The sequence below is a fragment of the Alosa sapidissima genome, chromosome 18 (assembly GCF_018492685.1).
Source record: "Alosa sapidissima isolate fAloSap1 chromosome 18, fAloSap1.pri, whole genome shotgun sequence".
In the NCBI taxonomy this organism is placed as follows: Eukaryota; Metazoa; Chordata; class Actinopteri; order Clupeiformes; family Clupeidae; genus Alosa; species Alosa sapidissima.
Window position 1 is genome coordinate 5090210 of NC_055974.1, and position 22049 is coordinate 5112258.

Below are 22049 nucleotides of genomic sequence, written 5' to 3' on the forward strand. Positions count from 1 at the left end.
TAAGCAAGTGAACTAGTGGGGTGTTGGGAAGAAAGGGTGTGTGTGTGTGAGTGCGGTTGATGTGTTTGCTAAAGTAGCCATAGAGCAGCGGGTGGTATTGGATAAACCAGTGCATGACCCACTGCTGGGCGTTCCACTGAATGACCACACAGAAGCTTCCGGAAATATTCAGCCCGGACCACATAAGGATCAGAGAGCCATGCTAAAGCCGCTTTGCGTGGGGGAACGTGCTCAGAGAAAAAGCGCGGCCACAAGAAAAAAGAACAAAAAAAAGAAACGATGAGGCCGAAGCGAGTTGAATCAAACCTCGTTCTGGGTCCCGCACTTGTCCCCCACGCGTGCCTAAATGAATGCTCCATCTTGGATGGGTGGCGAATTGGATTAGAGGGTGGCAGAGGCCTTTCACAGGGTGAGGGCCTGGATTGACAAACGATCCTTATGCACAGCATGCACAGCAGCGTGTGTGTGTGTGTGTGTGTGTGTGTGTGTGTGTGTGTGTGTGAGATCAGCATTGGTGGCCCTGGCAAGGGGATGACGGGGATTCATCCTTGTAGTGTGTGTTTGTGTGAGAGAAAGACAGGCCAGTGGTCATGGAGGGCTCTAATGTGGCATATTTATGGGGGCAAGTCTGCCCATTAACCTCAAACGGGACAGGGACAAAGTGACGGCCAATGACACACCCTGATCAATCATCCTACAGCACAGGCTGACCGACTAGGGCCCTCTGAAGGGAGCAGAGAAGGAAAAAACAAATAAATGTGAGCCATTTTGTTTTCTTTTTTGGATGGAGGGACTTTTGATTTGATTTTCTCTTTGATTTTCTCACAGAACACTAAGTTCAGTATGAGAACTAACATCCCAGCAGTGGTGCCTTAGAACAGCAGTATCTGAAGGAGTGAGAGGGGCTCAGAAGGACAGGGACGAGAAGACAACAGACTAGAGGAGAGGAGAGGAGAGAGGAAGACTTTCCCTTGATAAGTACCTGAGAGCAGCTGCCACATCCGCGGCGCAAACACATCAATAAATCTCTACGCTAATGCAGAGCCCGAATTTCCTCTCCTCTTTAATATTAATGCAAACAGCGCCTGTGACTGTAGGTGAGTGCTCTCTGCTGTGATGGGCCTGTACTTTGCTGAGCAGTGCTCTGGTGGAACGGATGGGTGGGTAAAGGGGTGATGTGTGGCGAGCTAAGACTGCAGGCCTTATACTCCTGACAACAGAAAGGCTAGTGGCTAGCAGCTAGCTCAGAGGTGAAGCTGTTAGCTCGCTAGTCACCCTTGCCAACTGTGGTTAATTTTAACATTTGAAAGTCGTCAAGCGGCAAAGGCTCACATCGGTAAAAAAAAACAACGTCTGAGTAAAAGGCGAGCCTCTCAACGGGAATGTGGAGGCAATTACAGTTGTCCATCTTGGTGCCGCGCCGACACACCAACGCTGCAGCTTAGCAGGGTTATTTTCCCCTCCTTTGAAAAAGGGGGTCTACAACGACCTCTTGATGGCCAGTAGTGATTAAAGGCTCCAGACTGGAGTGCTTTACGTAATGTGAACATTAAATAAAACAGTGCGGCAGACAAAAGGTTGAAGAGCCGTCGAGTATCTGTAATTTTGTGTAGAGGGAGACACAACGACACATCTTTTACTTCTTCTTCATCTTCTTCTTCTTTATTTCTGTGCCTGACTTTCTGGGGCATTGTTTTTTTTTTCATTTCGATAACGCAGCAGATTTCAGTATGTCAGCATTTTCTGCTCAAAGTAGCTCTCCATTTTCCCCCTCCATGTTTCCTCCATTACCCATATGCGAAAAATTGTTCTAATGAGCTATCGTTAGCAACCGGGTTTTCATTAATATTTTATCAGCGCCAGCACAACACAAACATGGCAGTTTCACATACCGGCACATAGTTGCACACTCTCTCGTTTCCTCTTATGCTAACATAACAGCTATGTTGCCCATGATAGATCATTGAATATTGAATGTTTCTATATAGGTAGTGCTGGTAGCCTGGTGAAACAATCGGCCATCTTTTTTCCTGTGTCATCTCATTGTGAGGCTGAGTTTGGGTGCTGTCTAGTGACCGTCACGCCTCCATCTCACAGAGAGAGACGCTGGGGGTTCATCAGATAGAGTGTGCAGTCGTTTATCAACCGTCCCTTTAATAATGCCGAGGCTTCTGGGAGTCTTTAATGTGTGCATCCCACAATGCACTTCTCTCTCCCGCCGCTTGTTGGATTAGCCAAGGTCCCCCGGTAATTTGGGAGAACTCTTTCTCTCTCTCAGACTTAGATGCACAAAAGAGCCAAACACACACACACACACACACACATACACACACACACTTCAACTTCCTCAGCACTGAGGCACAATATGTGATTTAAAAAAATGCTGATGCCGTTAAAGAAATTAAGTGCTTATTTCCCTAGTGCCTTTTTTCCTCTTTTTTAACAATTCTTCTTCTACCATTCCTGTTTACTGCGGGCCCATTTCTTTCTCCAAATGACTATTCAGAGCAGGTTTTGAGTCACTTTCCTGAAGACTGGCGGGATCGTTTTGAGTGTATCAAGGGCAAAGACTCCGCAAATCTCTTGTTTACATAGCTTCACAGAGCCTCAGCATCCCATTAAAATCTCTGATCAGAGATGTCACTCACCGATAGCTGGATGGACAGAGAGCGGTGAAAGATAAATGAAACATCACCCCCCCCACCCTATCCATCCCTCTCTCCTTTCTCGCCGGTTGATTTTTCCTTGATCTGGGCGTATCCACCGGGCCCTGTTCCCTTCACGGTGATGAGGGTTGTGTTTGGTCTTGCATGAGTGAGTCTGTCGAGAGTTTTTTTTTTTTCTTTTTTATCCCTCCTGGGACGGCCGACACAAGCCTTCACCGAATTCAAACATGGCAGTCGCCAGGAGCGATCTGGACAGGCCAGCCTGAGACGCATGCAAATGCCAGCGGAGCTTCCTGGGGCCCGGAGGCAGTCAGCCTGTCCAAGCCTACACATACACACATACACACACACACACACTTGCCACGCAAAGTCAGTGTTTTTCCATTGTGTTGCGGGATAACTTTGCCGTGTCATTTTTGAAACGGCGCTAGTTGAATAATGCATGTCCGGGGAACGGTACATCGTCAGAGCATTCGCATCCCGGAAAGGAAGGAAAGAATAAAGAAGAAGCTTTGTGGCACAGGAATCTACAAGGACATGCCATGTGATGTGAATTATTTTTAATATTATTTTTGTAAGTGTAGCCCTTGGGGGCGTTAGCTAGCAAGCACGCTAGCCCGGCTCATGGCTTCTTCTTTTTTTTTTCGATGGAGCTGCGAGCGCTTTCCTGAGGTTGTCGGGGGAGAGCACGCCATCTTTTTATCCACACATTCCCTATGTCCCTGCGGATCCTGTTGGCACTGATATTATTGAGCAGTGTAGAGTCTTATTAAATTCCCAAGCACTTTACTGTTCATCTCTCCCTGTCTCTCTCTCTCCCTCTCTCTCTCTCTCCCCCCTTGTTTTCTGTCACTCAGTTCCTTCTCTCCTGCAGTTCTGCCCTTGTTCTCCCTCCCTCATCATGCAAAGGAATCTTGGGGAAATATACACCCTATAAGATTTTTATGCTCCTGAAGTATTAAAATACTCTGGTCTGTTTTACCATAATTTATAGGCTTCCCTGTGTGCTCGAGTCTTTTCAAAGATGATGAACTTGTATGGCATTTCCCTTTCTGCTCAGAATAGCACGGTGCATCCATACCTCAAGGAATTGCATGCAGACATAGTTCTGTACAACAAAATTCCTGATATCTGATATGATATACATAAAAAGATTTTGAATAAATTCATGCTATTGGTTGACATTTCCCCACACTGCTGCAAGTAGTCCTGCACATCAGTGGTGGCACTGTCCATATTTGTGGCACTGTTGATATTCCTAATGAGGATGCATGATCTTGCGTCATAGTGTCTTTCCCCAAACTACAACAAAAGCCAGTCCTCCCCCTTCTCTCTTGTCACAGACTGATGGCCATGGGCAGGATGCCTCTGGAGCTATGTGCTTGTGTGCATTCATCAGACGTGATCGGGGCAATTGCTGTTATTTATTAGGCTGATGTGACAGGCGCCTGGTGCTCGGGGCGGGGCATTTGGGACGCCCAATTTACATACGACCTTGCATCACACAATTGTGTGTGAGTGTGAACTTCTGAGTTATAGTTCTGTCGAGTAGTTTTGTAGTTAGACTTGTCAGTATTTGTCCGTTGTAGGAAAAATAACTTTGTGGACATTTTGGCAATGCTGTGCTTGCGCAGGCATTGCCAAGGAGATTAAGACCTGACCGAAAGAGCAAGCAGTACTGTAAACATCCCAAAATCCGAACGCTGACTTTTTGTGAGTGTTCGCGCTTGTGTGTGTTGTGGCCATTGTTTTTGTTTGTTTTGTTGGGATTTTTTTTTTTTTGAAGGCCGTCCTCTGGGTTTCGGTTTTGTCTGCGTTTTCTTTTTTGTGTGTTGTTGTTGTTGTTGTTGTTAGCCTGTGCCGCTCACTTGCGTCAACACAGAATGAGTCATCGTCCGGTTCAGGCTGGCACCACGGCGCCCACTGTTACTCTGGTGTCTCTCCCTGGAGGAGCCGGGCGTCTGTAGCCACAGATTAGACTGCGGTGTCTCTCCCCACCTCTTCATCCCCATTGTGCGGGGCAAGAGAATGGGGAGGATGCTGCTGGGTGGGGAGGGGGGGGGGGGGGGGTTGGGTAGTGGGGACTCTAATGTCATGAAAGTTTCATGACGAAAAAATCCTGTAGGTGCTGAATCTTTCATGACACACTAGGGCAGGACCTGAGGCTGAACAAAGCCTCCCCCCCCCCCCCCCCCCCCCCAAACACACACACACACACACACAGATCTTCACACAGGGTGGATGAGCAGCGTTGTCTTTTGTAGCTCTCTCTGCCACTGTCTGTCTTGTCTGTCTGTTTTGCTTTCCTGCTGGCTTTGTCATTTATTTATTTATGTATTTATTTATTTGCTTGCTCTTGTTTATCTGATATATCGCTCCCTCCACATTTCATTTCCTGTCTGCAACTGTCTACCTCTTGCTTCCCTATCAGAATCTCCCACCTGTCTGATGTAGCTGGGGCTTTAACACTAGCGGCGCACTGCCCACATCTTTACATGCCTCCAGCACCATCCTCATTAAGACTGTGATTACAGGCACAGAACGTATCGCTCGCTTTTGTTAAATGTGATTGTTTCTTTTCTCTTTCTTCTGCGTCTGTGGTGAAATCGGTCTTTTTTTTCCTCCTCCCCCGCACAGAATTGCAGTACTCCCCCTCTTCCTCCATTCCTCCCTCACACAGAATTGCACTACTCCCCCTCTTCCTCCATTCCTCCCTCACACCCTGTCTTTTCTTCCCTCTGCCTGCCTGCTGCAGCTGATTGATATTTAGACACGATCGTGGGATACTGGGGGGGGGGGGCGAGTATGTTTGAGCCTCGACGCTGATGAAAGACTCATCAGCGAATCGGATCAATGTGAATAAATATTTCCCACAAGCCATCAACGCAGGCATCGAGGAAGCACCACAGTGCAGGGAGAAGAGACAGTAAGAAAATCAATCTGAAAGAGGGAGAGCGAGAAAAAGACGGAGAGAGAGAGAGATACAAAGAGAGAGAGAGAGAGAGAGAGAGAGAGAGAGAGAGAGGAGAAGATGGTGGAAAACAGGTACGTTAAACTGTCAGGCACATTCAATAACAGACCATGTTTTGAAGCCTCATTGGAAAGCCTTACAGCACCCCACACACTAGCATAGCACCTCACCAGCAGTAAACGGCGTGCGGAACCCTAACACACTCCCCGCTCCCTGTGTGTGGGCTGGGGCGAAGGTTACATAGTTTGAGTTTGGTGCTACTGATGTAATTAAAACCACTCGCGAGGTCTACATCAGTAATCTGGAGTCCAATCTATTCTAATCAAGTCCACTAATGAGGAAGTTAATGAAGGAAACAGTGTACCTGTTTAGGAGAGGCGGCCGCCCCAGTGGAGCAGCGCCAGCGTCGGGGCCCTCCGCGTGCTCTTTGCACTCGCCGTCACTCTCTTTGTTGCCGGCTGAGGGAGGGGTAGCCCCTTCTCTAATTGATTAATTATGTTCGGGCGGAGACGAGGAGGAGGGAGATGGGGAAGGTGTGGTAGGGTGGGGTGGCAGTGGGGGGGGGGGGGTTGGGAGTGCCGATGCCTCACCCCCCAGGGCTTGGAGCTGGTGCGAGACCCTGGCGCGAAAATAAAGAGAGAGGGTTGGGGAGGGAAGGAATGAGCGTGTTGAATAAAGAATGTTCTCGTTGGCCAGCGCTCACTCAGGGTGACAAATCGACCCCTGCTGCTTTAAATAGCGTTCCCCTGCTTCCCCTCCACTCCATATCTCTCGTTCTCTCTCTCTCTCTCTCTCTCTCTCTCTCTCTCTCTCTCTCTCTCTCTCTCTCTCTCTTACTCACTCACTCACTCACCAACCCCAGGCCACCACCACCACCACCCCTTTCTTTCACACACACACACACACACTCTCTCTCTGGCTGTCTGTCTGACTGACTGAACTCAGGGGCCTGAGGCTGGGATTTTCTGACTCCCTTTCTCGCCCTCTCGCTCACTCTCTGCCTGTTTGTTCGGTGGACAACCAAAAATGCACCCTGATAAATGTTTAAAGTGGGTAGCGACTCTACCGCTCTATGCTCCACTCCTGCTTATGGTTTTAATGGGCCAGAGAAAGAGAGAGAGAGAGAAAGAGAGAGGGAGGGAGGGAAGGGCAGAGCGAGTGAAAGAGTGCACACTGTCTGTGAGAGATTTTCCCCCCATCTTGAAGTGATGTAGTGTAGAAGGGTTTTCCTGTTACACAGAATGGGTCTGACTTTTAATTTCATTTTACATGCAAAACCTTTCAGAGGGGTAAAAAGTGTTGTTAGCCTGCACAAACAAATGGCACCCGTTCCGCATACAGACACACGCACACATTAAAGGACACACACACAATTACACACTCATACACACAGATTCACAATCAGTTTAACGCTGAGTGTATTGTGACTGTTCCTCTTGCACTCCTGAAGAGATTGATAAAGGAGACGGGTGCAGTCCTATCACACGATGGCAGAGTTCAGGGCTGATTGAGACAGGAGACGGGTGCAGTCCTATCACACGATGGCAGAGTTCAGGGCTGATTGAGACAGGAGACGGGTGCAGTCCTATCACACGATAGCAGAGTTCAGGGCTGACGTGTGGCCTGCTTATGGAGCTGAGCCTCTGCTTCTGGGACACCACCATGGAAAACCCCTGTTCAAAAGAGCGTGGTGGTGCCACAACTGTGACCACTACACTCAAATTGTGTAATCATCGTTGACATTAATTAAGACAGGACTGTAATATATTTATATGACCTATTTTTCGAATTAAAGTGTGACCTATTTTGCAGATCAGTCACACGTCTGCTTTTGAGTTGGTTAAAGGGAGGGACACTTTACGAAATGTCCACTCAGGGGAGAATGTCCCTACTTGAGACACCATTTGTCCCAAAGGATCATGGGACATTCCACACAAAATTAATTCAATTCTTTCATCAGGGCGCATAATGCATGTGTATTGAGTTATACTGCTCCAGTATCACTTAGAAAAATACCTGTGCTGGTAAATAGCATCTCTTATTTGTTCCATTTAATTAAAATGTGTCCTTGAGGCCTACCTTGATAGAACACCATACCTCTCCCCTCCCCTCCTCTCCCCTCCCCCTCAAAAAAGAAAACTTCACAAGGTAGAACTTTTTGATTCGTGCACAAGGGCCTCCTTTGTCTGAGGTGCTTTTTTTAACCCGAATCAAATAGCCATGTGTGATGATGATTAGGGTCTCCAAGGATGCCCTCGGCTTTTTTTTTTTTGTCCTCTACTAATTACAAAATGACGTCAGCTCAAGGGTTTTTTTTGTTTTTTTTGGGTGGTGTGGTAATAGTTAGCTTTTGTGTGAGAGAGGCGAGACCAAATCTATGCAAAGCAGCTTTCGGAGGTCTTATTGCAGGGCGCTGGTATTTGCTGTCACCCGGCAGTCAGTGCGGCACTTACAAAAGTTCACCTGACTTTGATTATGCCCGTGGTCGGGCCGGAGAGATAGCGAGACGGAAGGGGGCGGGAGAGCGATAGAAGAAAAGAGAGAGAGAGAGAGAGAAAGAGAGAGAAGTGGAGACAGAGAGGGGAAGACAAAGACAAAGCAGCTTTTTTTTGCCCCCGTCGCAACGCTACTTAATCCAGGTGAACGATGGACCTGCATAATTCACACCTAAGCCTTGTATCAGTTTTTTTCAGCGCCAAAGGACAGGAGCCTGAATCAGAATCAGTCCTTCGCCTCCGATACAACTCCCACACACCCACACACACACACACACACACACACACACACACACACACTCCACTGACCCTCCACCTACACTCTCAAAGCCCAACCCCCTCTACCACCGCCTCCAAATCCACTCTCACACCCATTCCCCCGAAAACGTGTCCTTTGCGAGGTCAACTTCATTAGCCTCGCGCCAGTCGCAGAGCATGCTAAGGAATTAAGCCGTGGTCACTAACGTGAACGCAGGCCCAACCCGTCCGGTTGAGAGGCTGGCGGTAGACGAGTCAAGCCTTCCCATGGCCACGCACCATCGCACGAAAATGGGGTGGATTGATGTTCCATGCGTTGTCACTTTGCCCCTGGATGGTGGCGTGGGAGGCACTGCTCCGTTGTGTGGACGGCTGCTAGTTGGCTGACTGATTGGCAGTGGGATGGGAGGACGGAGGCCGTTTGTACTCCAGCTGTGATTGCAGCAGTCATATCACAGGGATGGGAAGCCATCACAAGCCTGATGATTGGCACGAATGTTGTGTCTTATTTTTGTCCTTCAATGTGTGTGTGTGGGGGGGGGGTTGATCTGTGTGTGAGTGGGTGGATGGGTGAATGTTGGCCTGTGAGGATTGCTTTCTGGCTAATGACCACACGTGAGAGTCGGTACTTGGAGAAGGAATGAGCAGTTGAAAGGACACAGGCATTTGAGGGCCTTCTTTTCTTTCTTCATATCATCTCTCTCTCACTCTGTCTTTCTTGTGCGTGTAAATGCAGCCATCTGCTTGAAAATAAAGGCAGGAATGAAATTCTAGCTCGGGTTGAGGTTCTGCAATTCTCCCCACACGTCGTCTACTTCAAAGCCACATAGTCGTCGCTCGTATACATTTGACGTGCAGATATCGCTATATAGACCCCTCTCTTTTCTTCTCCTCTCTTTTCTTCTCCTCTGTCTGTCTCCATTCTGTCGCTTTCCGGCGCATTCCTTTCCCTTCCCCCCCCATCACAAATGGAGCCGAGCCTTGGAAAAACCAGCAGGTTTTTCAGGGGCCGGATTTAATTGAAATTGTATTTTGACAAACAAGCATTTAATGGTGTAAAATAGGCCATTGTGCAAGTGCGTCTGGAAGCCGGCGATAAGGCAGGCGGTGCTGGAGCAATGAGGCTCGCCATAAAGACCGGCGGAGAATTTAGAGAAATAACAACCCGGCAGAAAAAATACACAAACATACGCACTCACACACACACACATACACACTCACACACACACACACACACACACATTTACAATTTAAGCCATCTCTCTATGACTCTTACCTCGTACTCTTCTATCGGTTCACAAACCTAGCTAAAGCCCTACCATTTTCTACACACTCGTCTATCTATTGTTTGCCTGTGTGTGTGTCTGTCCCCTTCCCCAATGCATCTTGCCTGTGTTGTGCTGTGTTTGATTCTTCTCTCTCTCTTTATCCCGGATGGTGGGAGAGCTGTGCATGATTTTTGTCATGGTTTTGACACACTTATCTCATGTACTCTGTGGCGATTGCATTGGCAGTTCTCACAGCATCCATAATCCACATCTCTTTCAATGCTCAAACGGAGGCACCCAGCTTAAGACTTGGATGAAGAAAGAGAGAGAGAGAGAGAGAGAGAGAGATATGAAAAAGGAAAAAGCCAACAACAGTGGATTAAATTGTCCGTCGAGAGTGGAGGGGACAGGGTTCATGCAGCAAACTCTAAAAAAGCATCTGTCTTGGCAAGCACATTTTCAGACTGCACCGGACAAGTTAGCATTGACGTAACCACAGGCAGATGACCCGTAGGTGTTTAAATCTTTAAACACGTTGTCCGTAAGTATAGAACAGTTTTATAAAAAGCTATTTCTACCAACCCCCCTCCACACACACACACACAGACACACACAACCACATGGTACACCCCTGTGAAATAAATAAATAGTTCTGATCTGGTACTGTTCAATGCAGTGCCTCTGGGTCGCAGCTGTAATCCACAGACCCCCTGCCTCCACCCCCACACTCCCTCCCCTCCTCCCCCCACGCCTGAGACTAGCGGGAGGAGGCAGCGACATCCTTACAGCCTTACATCCTTACATCCTTCATTTCTGCTCCTCTCCATTTGATGACAGCTATCAGATTGTGAGTTCAGACAGCTCAGCATGGTGCCTCTGATTCCCTCTACTCTAGTGTGCGTATGTGTGTGTGAGTGTGTGTGTGTGTGTGTGTGTGTGTGTGTGTGTGTGTGTGTATAATACACATGTGTTTGCGTATGTGGGTGAATGCTGGTGGGTATGTGTGTCTGTGCGTGTGTAGGTGCTGGAGAAGTGAGTGCAAATTCGGTATTTATGGAACCTCCTGATGACTACTGATGAGAGCAAGAGTGCGCAAAAGAAGTGAGAGTCACATTAGGTAATTGGCGGTGAGATCGTCACTGGAATGAAATTATGCTAGTTAATCTCCCCTCAATTAATCAGCGATGGAGTACTCCTACTGTAGACTAATTATTTTGCCCTGTGTCAAGCTAAGTCCTAAAGAGTGTGAGAGGGGGAGAAAAAGATGTACCATATACTACGCTCTGCTCAAATAGACTTAGACTTACACCAACTCTGAAACAAACTTCTTAGCTGAGGAGATCTGTTGAGTATTTCATTTATTCCATAAGAACATTTCATTTACTTAGTTTTCATTTACTATTTATTAGTTTTTTCTTCACGTATTCATGTTTATTTCTTTAGTTACTTTTCTCATAAATAAATAAATAAAGCAATCTGTTCCTCACCTCACGTCTCATCTACAGAATCACAGTTGAAGGAGACGGAGAGTGAGTGAGTGAGGGAGGGAGGGAAGGAGGGAGAGAGAGATGGAGCCATCTGGTCAATCTTTCGCTGGCGTGTTCTGACAAAACGCCTTGCGAAAAGAGAGGGATGGTGTAGTAGTGTTTAGGTGTAGAGTTATGAGATGGGGGGGTCAACCCCACCTCTATATGCACTCAGCTCCACCTATCATGTGCCCCCCCCCCCCACCTTCAGCAAACATATTCCGACATGACATGACACACACACACATACACACACACACACACACACACACACACTCCCAGAGCACTCCACCAGCTGCCCGTCTCAGATGCAGGGGAGCATAAACAACAGGGAGTCGGGTGCGTGTCCGTGCTGTTGTGCAGCGTCGCTCTGCTGTCATGGTTCACTGAAGCAGCAGCAGCAGCAGTGGCAGTAGTAGCGGCAGCGGCCTCGGTGCTAACAGCCGCGCAGGAACATATGCAGCTGGCCAGAGTGCTCAAGCAAACCAGGTCAAGCAGCACGACGGGCATCTTGGAATTGAACCAGTCAACCCCACACCCCCACCCGTTCCCCCATCCAGCCCCAACTGCCACCACTCTCCTCACCCACCTCTTCCTCCTTCACATGCCCTCCTTCTCTCAGAATCAAAATGCTAACACAGTTATTACAGAAAGCTAACACATCTAGCAGGCGTAGAACTACAGAACGTTAGTGCCGTTATCATCCCCAGCTAGCAGTAGCAGGTAGTATGCATGGTAGGTAGTCATGCATTGGTTTTAGCAGCTTGTGGTAGCTCCAGTGGGTGGTTATCTAGTGTCTGCGGTGCAGTCTGTTCCCTCAAACATGAGTGGGGTATTTACTGGGGAGCTGGTGGCTTTGCTGTGTGTGCATGCGGTGTGCTGGATGGTGCTCAGGTAATGCTAATTGGGATCAGGTTGACATGCTGGGCTGGATGGTACCCTTGATGGTGGATCATCCTGCTGCAAGCTGGGACTTCAATTGCATTTGTAAGAAAGAGATGGTGTTGGCTTTGCATTACTTTGTGAAAAGGATTATTCAGACTGTATTAAGGCTCCATAGCCTAAAGCCTGTGTATGAAGTTTTTCATTTTATTCTATCTTCATTTGTCTTGTTCATTTGCATTGTTACTCTATATCCTGCTTTTTTCCCCTCCAAAGTCTCCAGTCCACTTCTGCCTTGTTGGAGCTCTCCCTTCTCACTTTCTCCCTAATTTTGAAGGCCAAAGCGTTTCTGACAAGCTGGTTAGCAAGATAAATGTTATTTCTCTTGGCTCCATTTTAAGCAGTCCTCGTGACGCAAGCTCTGCATTGTCAACACATTGCGCTTCATTCATCTGAGATATTACGCGCACACAGGAATTTATCTAAAAAAAATAAATTAAAAAAAGGAATTTCTTCTAACGATCAGACAGTGCAGCCAATTAAGAGTTTTGGAACGAAATAAGGCAGCACAAGGGGGGGAAAATTAAAATGACGTTTTCTCCTTCACTTGTGGGAGGAGAGCTGCTTTTTGTCCGTCCATTTTCAACTTCGCCAGACAAATTTGCATCTTGAATTTAAAACATGTGAAAATTCCCCTGTGAATTACCCACCGCCCCCACACCTAGTCTCGAGAAGATAATGACATCTTTAGAGTGTGTTTTTAGACTTTTTAAGAGGATGCCTGTGACACAGGCCCAGATTCGATTAAGCAGGACAAAGAGGCTTTGGAGCCAGCTCAGACATCAGCCTCTCTGAACACAGTGTCTGTTTTACATGGGGAGATTCCCAAGTATGATTGGATATCAGTAACCCTGAGTGAAGTCTTCTATTTGTGTTTATTTGCAAGGGTGGATTTTATGATAAATACAGTTGTGTGTGTGTGTGTGTGTGTGTGTGTGTGTGTGTGTGTGTGTGTGTGTGTGTGTGTGTGTGTGTGTGTGTCTGTGTCTGTGTGTGTGTTCATCACCTTGTCTATAAGGCTGCAGTTGGCAGCCATGTTGAAGTACATTTGTCCTCTCTGCTGCCAGAGCATTCTGTATTCTCAGCACTTTCTGTCTGCCTGAGCCACACACACACACACACACACACACACACACACACACACAGAGTGAGCAGTGAGGTCAGGGCAGCTCACTCACTCAGCGGGTCTCTGTTGGGTCTGACTTTCCTGACCACGGAGGAGAAGCCAGAGAAAGGATCTCCATTCACTGGCCCCCACCAGAGACCGCAGACCTCAGCAGCACTGCAGCACAACACTGCACCCCACACGTCTGGTCAGTCTGCCCTTTACACATTAGATAGATAGATAGATAGATAGATAGATAGATAGATAGATACTTTATTGATCCCCAGGGGAAATTCAAGGTCTCAGCAGCATACATACAACACAAACACATTCTTTAACAGCAGAAAGAGTAATTAAAGTATATAATATAAAAACACAACTAAGCAGTAAGGACAGTAGAAGATAAAGAATATGCTAAATATACTAAAATACAAATTACAAAAATACAAATTAAACTAACTAACACTTAATCTAAATCAATTCTAAAAACAGTATCCACATAGTGGTGATTAATCAATCAGAGGCGCTTGCAATGACTGAGGCAGGGACTGAGCCTGTGATTCTCTGTGCATAGTAAGGTATGGTAAGGTGCTCTAAGGTGCTCTGTGTGAATGAGTGTCATGGTGGTAGTGCAATGGTGATAGTGGTCATGGTGATAGTGCAAATGAGTAAGTCCAACAGTGCAACAATGCAGAAATAAAGTAAAGTCTATATATCTATATATTTAACTATTTAAGAAAATGTATAAGTGTGGCCACAGTTCGGCTGTGGCATGGAGGGGGGGGTTATGCATATGTGCTAATGTGCTAATATAGCACGCAAACAGTGAGGCATAAAGACAGTGGTACAAGTGGCTAGTGGACAGACAGTACCAAACATGGAGGGGGTGAAGAGGCAGACAGACTATGCAGAGAAGTCTATCTCTCCTCTTCCCTTAAGTGAGACATTGAACAGTTCAATGGCCCTGGGGACAAATGACTTTCTCAGTCTGTCAGTTGTGCAAGTCAGTGAGCGAAGTCTCCAGCTGATCAGGCTCTTCTGCTTAACAATTGTGCTGTGGAGTGGGTGACACTCATTGTCCAAGATGTTGATCAGTTTGTTCAGGGTCCTTTTGTCAGATAGTGAAGTGATGCACTCCAGTTCAGCTCCCACTACAGAGCCAGCTTTCCTTACCAGCCTGTCAATTCGCCCCACATCCTTCTTCCTTGTGCTTCCTCCCCAGCATACTACTGCATAGAAGAGGACGCTGGCAACAACAGACTGGTAGAACATCCTGAGGAGCTTACTGCACACATTGAAGGACCGCAGCCTCCTCAGGAAGTACAGCCTGCTCTGCCCTTTCTTGTAGAGTGCACCAGTGTTGGCTGACCAGTCCAGTTTATTGTCCAGGTGGAGACCCAGATACTTGTAGGTGCTAACCACCTCCACATTGACCCCATCAATGTGGACTGGTAGCAGAGTGGGCTTAGACCTGCGGAAATCCACCACCATCTCCTTGGTCTTTGAAGTGTTAAGTTGAAGATGATTGAGTTTGCACCATTGCACAAAGTCCTCCACCAGGCTCCTGTACTCCTCCTCCTGCCCATTCCTGATACACCCCACAATTGCAGTATCATCAGAAAACTTCTGCATGTGGCATGACTCGGTGTTGTAGCAGAAGTCAGATGTGTACAGGGTGAACAGGACTGGAGAGAGCACAGTTCCCTGTGGCGCTCCGGTGCTGCAGATAACAGTGTCAGAGAGACAGTTCTTCAGTCTGACGAACTGTGGTCGCTCGGTCAGGTAATCTGTAATCCAGGTTACCAGGTGAGCGTCCACACCCATCTGCAAGAGCTTGTTTCCCAATCTGAGGGGCTGGATGGTGTTAAAAAGCACTTGAGAAATCAAAGAACATGATTCTCACAGCACTTTTCCCCTTGTCCAGGTGGGAATGTGTCCTGTGTAGAAGATAAGTGATGGCATCGTCCACGCCCACTTTCTCCTGGTAAGCAAACTGTAACGGGTCTAGTGCATGGCGTACCTGGGGTCTGAGCATGCCTAAGACCAATCGCTCCATTGTCTTCATCACATGTGATGTAAGAGCGACAGGTCTGTAGTCATTAAGCTCACTAGGGTGTGGCTTCTTAGGGACAGTGTTGGAACTTGTCCAAGGCGTAGGCTCAAATTGAAGATGTGCTTCAGTGGCTCCCCCAGTTCAGCAGCACAGGCCTTGAGTAGCCTTGGACACAGTCTGTCAGGCCCAGCTGCTTTATTGCTGCGCAATTTCTTAAGTTGGACTGTCACTTGATCTGTTGGAATGGTGAGGGGTGTAAGGGGAGGGGAGGGGGAGGGGTGCATCTGGGATCTGTGTGTCTGATGGCTGTTGACTGAGGTCGTTGTCACCTCATTGTTCGTGATCGCCATGTGGGGGAGGGGTGCAATATCCAGTGATGGTGGGGGTACGATAGCCTGTGATGATGGAGGTGAGTGTTGCGCTGGTATTGAGGGGGTGTGGGGGTGGGGGCTGGGGGATGGTGGACAGACCACTGCCATTGGAGCTGGAGCAAGGCAGTCAAACCTGTTGTAGAAGTGGTTCAACTTGTTCGCCCTGTCCAGGTCCCCCTCAACAGAGCTGCTGTTCTTCTTCAGGCCAGTGATAACCTTCATGCAGTCCCATGTCTCCTTCAAGTTGTTTTCCTGCAGCTTCTGTTCCACCTTCTTTCTGTAATCCTCCTTAGCTTCCTTCAGCTTGAATTTGAGTTCCCCTTGCAGCTCTGCCATGTCCCCCTCTCTGAACGCCATCTTTTTCCTGTTAAGAAGGGTCTTGACATTGCTGGTTATCCAAGGCTTGTTGTTGGGAAAGCAGCGTACAGTTCTGGTGGGAACAACAATGTCCATGCAGAAGTTCAGGTAGTCAGTTGTGCACTGTGTGACCTCCTCTAAGTTCTCTCCATTCTGTAACACACTCCAGTCAGTACACTCGAAGCAGTCTCTCAGAGCCTCATCCACTTCGGGTGTCCACTTCCTGAAGGTGCGTGTGGCAACTGGTAGCCTCTGTACTTTGGGCTTGTACATTGGCTGGAGATGAATGAGGTTGTGGTCTGACTTTCCCAGTGGGGGGAGGGGGTTTGCACTGTATGCATCCCTCACGTTTGCATACATGAGGTCTATTGTCCTGTTTTTCCTTGTAGGGCAGTCAACATACTGGTAAAAAATTGTGAGTGTGGAATCCAGTGTTATGTGATTGAAGTCGCCAGAGATCACAAAAAAGGCGTCAGTGTGTTGGGTTTGAAGCCTTGCGATTGTGGAGTGGATGACGTCATACGCTGTATCCGGGAGAGCTCGAGGTGGAACGTAAACACAGACAGCAATTGCGTGCGAGAACTCCCTCGGCATGTAGTACGGACGGAGACTAACCGCTAATAACTCCACATCCTTACAGCATACAGTCTCCTTTACTGTTACATGTCCGGGATTGCACCATCTTAGGCCTGTGTGAGTAGTGTCTGTGTGTGTGTGTGAAAGTGTGTGTGAGAGTGTCTGTGTGTGTGTGTGAGAGTGTGCGTGAGAGTGTCTGTGTGTGTGTGTGTGTGTCTGGGGCTAAGAGTCAAAACGTGCTGAAAGACAGGCCATGTATGTATGTGGGTGTTTGTACATGTGTGTTATGGAAAAAGCACTTTGCATAAACACACACAGACACACACACACACACACACACACGCACACACAAATCTCAGTCAGTGTCTCGGTCAGTCGATTTGACGTGGGCATTGTGCGGAGGCAAGCCACCATGACCCGTCAGCTGAGGCCAGTGGCCCACATACAGCCATGCCGAGGAATCACCCAGCATCCAACAGCAGTGGGGAGCCGAGGCCAAACAAAGAACAGACTCTGGCGCTTACATAATGCGCTCGGAGAGCCGCAGTGAGAGACGTCCTTTCTGTTCAGCACTCCCCCCAACCTCACCACTCAACCCCTCTCTCTTTTACAATCCCTCCATCTATCCATCCATCCGTCCATCGGAGAGAGAAAGAGAGAGGGAGGAAAAGGAAGTGAGAAGGGGAGGAGGAGGGTTATAAAGTGTGGCACGCATAGTGATGGCTGATGGGTTTTTTTTTTTATCTGAGCTTATTCAAAAGAACTGGCTAAGGAAATGCCCGGCATTATGCGTCCGGCCCGTTGGCTGGAGAGCTGCTATGTGGAGTGACAGTCTGCACGTCCCGCACTGCCCCGAGCTTTTCCGGGACCTCTTGCCACCAACCCCCCCCCCAATACACACACACACACACACACACACACACACACACACACACACAGAACAGCCAACTGCCATCTACTCACCATAGACCACTGCCCTGGGGTGCTACAGGGGGGGGGGGGGCATGGAGAATACCTTAATGTGGACTTTCTGGAACGTTCCCCTTTGTGTGCTGTCACACCATGGTGAGATTCACTTGAATAGAACAGGAAAAGGGCCAAAACAGAAGTTGAGCTTAGGAGAAGCTGTGTTTAGTTAGCTGTTTACTATATATTTCATGTTTTGCATTCATAGCAGGCCAGCTGCCACTCCACAAACCAGCTTTCTTGGCTCCTCTTACCTTGCCATGCCAGGCAAGCATGCAATGCTTCAAGCTCTGCAGTTGTTGTCCGTTTGAGCATGAAGTCGATTTCCTCTGCCAGCCAAAGGTCAAAGCACTGGGAAAGCAGCTAGTTTATAATTTGATTACGCTAGTTTCATTGACTGCAGACTGCGGAGAACCCCCCGCCCGCTCTTACTTAACGTACATTTCCACTTGCTCCACTGAGTGAGCTGCGAGGCAAGCCATCTAAATGAATGAGCCTATTTGAAACAATGCTCTTAAGTGGGAGAGTGGAGACAGCATGCAAAGAAAAAGATCTACCCTTTTACTGGCCTTTCTCTGAGGTCTGGTAACAGCTAGTGAGACATAAAAAAAGGAAAAAAGGTGGCAGGCTGTTAAGATGCTAATAAACAAAAAAAATCATTAAAAACATTCGACAAACGTCATTTCGTCCAAAACATCAAGGACCAGGCGCGCTAAGCTCAGTAATTTTTGCAACGTCAGAACCGCAGCGGAAGTAAGAGTTAGTATGGCACGGCAAGTTCCCACTAATATCCCTCAATATGTTTAGTGGCGGAATTTGCTTTGAGGTAGCGGAGTAGAAGGTCAGTGTTATTTAAGTAGGTTAAATGCCTGCGAGTCGATGAATATCCCTGGGGGGAGCGGATCGCTGCTTTCGATATGGTTGAGAGGAAATAAAGTTTAAAGGGAAAAAAAGGTCATTCAGCCAGTCTCTATTTCAGGTCCAGCCGAGGTTCAATTTATTTTCTCCATTTGAAACCCAGCCGCTTAAATCAATTTACCACTTTGGTGAGAGTTAATGAGTGAGTAAGTGTATGCATATATATATATACACACACACACGCACACACACATACACATATGTGATTTTTTATTTTATTTAAGTCTCTATGAAGTCTAAGTATGGTACTTTTTTTTGCCACTAAAAAAAAACTAGCTATCAAAAAGAAGCTCACATGAAACGATACCCAGGCAGCACAGGCTTGCAAACAGTCAATAAAGTGTGTGAAAATCCATGGACACACACACACACATACACACACACACACACACACAAAGGTGCACTCAAAGGCATACACAGACACACACACTGACACACAAACAAGCAGACTGTTCTCCTTTTGTTGTTTTGTACCTGGGAAGAAGCAGTTGTCAGGGCAGGCATTGTGAATGGCAGTGGAGAGATGAAAGGTGCATGTGTGTGTGTGTGTGTGTGTGTGTGTGTGTGTGTGTGTGTGTGTGTGTGTGGATGAGTGGCCCCATGGGGGCTGGCGGAGAGCCTTGACAGGCCTCTCAGCATCGCTCCGTGAAGCCGGTCAGGGGGAATGATTGAGCCGCTACGGCTATCGGACAAACTCCCGAGTCCGAGTCGGCGTGAGAGACGGGCGGGGGAACGAGCAAGAGAGAGAGAGAGAGAGAGAGAGAGAGAGAGAGAGACAGAGGGAGAGAGGGAGAGAAAGCAAGGCCAAGGCCCCCCAGAGGCCTCGCTAGATACTCAGCCCAACACCTGTGATGGCTTCATCTCCGGGTCGGCCCTGAGAGGAGTGAGTGGGCAAAACGCCGCTTAGGCTGAGCGTATGTGTGGCGGGTTGGCGAGGTGCGTGTGCTTGACAGATATCTGATTGTTATAACACACCCCCTGCAACTGTCGACTGTCATCTATGAGGAGAAAAAACATAGAGAAGAAAGGGGGAATAAAGTTGACATCTCCTTCCCTTTTTGTCAGCTGCACCCTGATGCAACAAAGCCAAAACACACTCTTAATTTCACTCAACTGGAGTAGATGTGAAGCCTCTTGCCTGTCATATCAATATTGTCATGTTTTTTATGTTTAGCATCAGTCATAATAGCCTTACATGAGTTCATAAGCAGCATGCAGGTTTATCTAATGTTTTGTTTTCATATGGCTACTCTAACTCTTGATTACGTCCTCTGCTCCTAGTCATGTGTTTGTCATTATGTGTTGCAAAATGCCTCTGCTGGCTTTGCTGTCTGTCTAATGCTTCTGTGTGGCGTGCTCTACCTTTCAGTAGCTTCATTCTGCTAATGGCATATTACACTGCTTCCGTACATCATCACCCTAAAATCAGAAATGAGCATTTTTTTTCTCGCAACCAAAGAGCATTGTAGTTCAACACGGAGCCGACTGTGCTATCTCCTTACTGTAGCAGTGCCCTGGGACAACACGGAGCCGACTGTGCTATCTCCTTATTGTAGCAGTGCCCTGGGACAACACGAGCCCTGTGGCTACAGCGTCGGCGGTACCATCAGTTGTCTCTGTTTGCTCTGCGTGTTGCTAGTGTAAGGGGCAAAAAAGCAAAATCTATCATTCTGCCCCGTTTGCACTGGACTGCCTTGCTACACCAAAGTAGAATGACGTGGCGATGTCAAAGTTCGTTCTTCGTTAGATACCCTAAGAATATTTGCGTGGGTATTTTGATATGATGTATTCCAGAGTGTGACTAAGTGTCTTTCGTTTCGATCTGTCCTTTTTCCTTTAAAACCAGTATTTTCTTTTGAAATTTGTCTTTGCTTATATATGTATGTTGGAAAGCAGTATCATGTCAAAACATCTCTGCACATCACACATAGTTCATCTGTACAGTTGTCATCACTGAGGTTTTATATATTATACATACAAATGCACACACGCGCATACACACTCACCCACACACACACAGATCTCTTACGTAGTCCATACATAGCAAAAAACAGTTCCATTGTCAATCAAACAAAACAGTGATTTCTATTCTATTCTTTCTTTGCAGGAGAAAAAGAACATTAAAAGTAAGCCCTGATTAAAACTGGTTATTCTGTTTATGGAAAGGCAGCATGCTTCCTCAGCACTCACCCTCTCTCTCTCTCTCTCTCTCTCTCTCTCTCTCTCTCTCTCTCTCTCTCTCTCTCTCTCTCTCTCTCTCTCCACCATTTATTGTTGCTCTCTTTCTCTTGCTTGTGCCATGTCACACATCCTCTCTACCATAGACTAGATGCCTGGTGGGGGCCAGTCAGGCGGGTAGTGGTGGGATTGCTGGGGTGGTTTGTCTGCTTTTGTCTACGCTTCCATTTGGTCTTGTTTCCTTTTTGTTTTTGTTTTTGTTGTTTTTGTATTGACTGCACTAACAGTAGCAGAGAGGTTATGGTCATTGCACCCCCCTCCCCCCCTTTGTGCCGCCGTGCGCTCCGTTGGCCTTTCGTGGGACGCCAGTCTGCTTTCATACAGCCGCTTAGTTGGAGGCGGCAGGGGGTTTTGGGGATGGTTTTTCCTGTCTCCTGTTATATCCATGTCTTACTATAGGCCAGGGCTAAAGTGTATGTATGAAAAACAAATAATATGATTTGTTTTGTTGTCTGTTTTTTTTTTTAAACAGACGTCATTAATGTCTGATATTGAACAAACCTAGCAACAAGACAATTTTCAACAACAACAACAAAAATATATTAAAATGAACGCTAACATGCAAGCATAATTTTTGTACCTGTTGTTGTAATCAGTGGTAATAGTAACATTTCAAAAAGGGAACTCTCTCTGTTAACTCGCATTAAGCTATGAGAAGAATTGAAAGCCAGATTCAGAAAGAAGTAAAACTCTTTCATATGCTGTAAAGCAGGGTGACAAGGTGATTGCTCAGACTGACACCAGAAGAGAATTGAATGCATCTGCCAAGGTGGCACAAAAATAATATTCTTATACGGGATTGATGCACAAATTAGACGATACACATGTACCATAAATAATAAGATATTAATGAACTGTATGTTGGTTATCTTTAGAAATTCAGCGTAGGATACCTTATAAAGGCACACACATTACAAGGACTTTACAAGAAAGCACAATTAGATAATTCCAACACCAACACCACACACACACACACACACACACACACACTCTTGCCCCCACAGTTTGAAGCATGCTTTTTATCAATGACTCACATCACTGTTATTCATTTAAAGTTGTATTGTTTATTTTGTTTTGAATGTATTCACTTTAAGTTACGCTCATGTGGTATGGGTTGAGCATGAAGCCTTCAGGATGCTGCAAAATATTACAGGTGCGATGTAATATTTGGCTCTCATTGCAGATTGAAACCATGGTAACAAAGCAACACTTAGGATGCTCTGCAATGCTCTTCCAGAACTGTTGCGTTGTTGGCCTCCTTAGAGGTGCATTTCATTAATCAAGGAAGCAACCTCGCTTCAATAACCGAGTCTCTTGCTTCATTCTCATGAAACACATA

General features: G+C 47.0%; 1 protein-coding gene across 5 annotated transcripts in view; it reads left to right on the plus strand.

Moving 5' to 3' along the window:
• The window catches only part of pcdh7b (protocadherin 7b), a 127943-nt gene that overhangs the window by 100806 nt on the left and 5088 nt on the right, over nt 1-22049 (plus strand). Inside the window, exon 3 of one of the 5 annotated variants that reach the window (XM_042070183.1) lies at nt 20580-20598. The exons of 3 other annotated variants lie outside the window; for them this stretch is intronic. In XM_042070183.1, coding sequence (XP_041926117.1) covers nt 20580-20596 — 17 coding nt within the window. In that variant the 3' untranslated portion in view covers nt 20597-20598. Of the gene's footprint in view, nt 1-828; nt 931-20579; nt 20599-22049 lie in introns of those variants that run through there. One more of the 5 variants, XM_042070184.1, reaches the window with a different exon arrangement.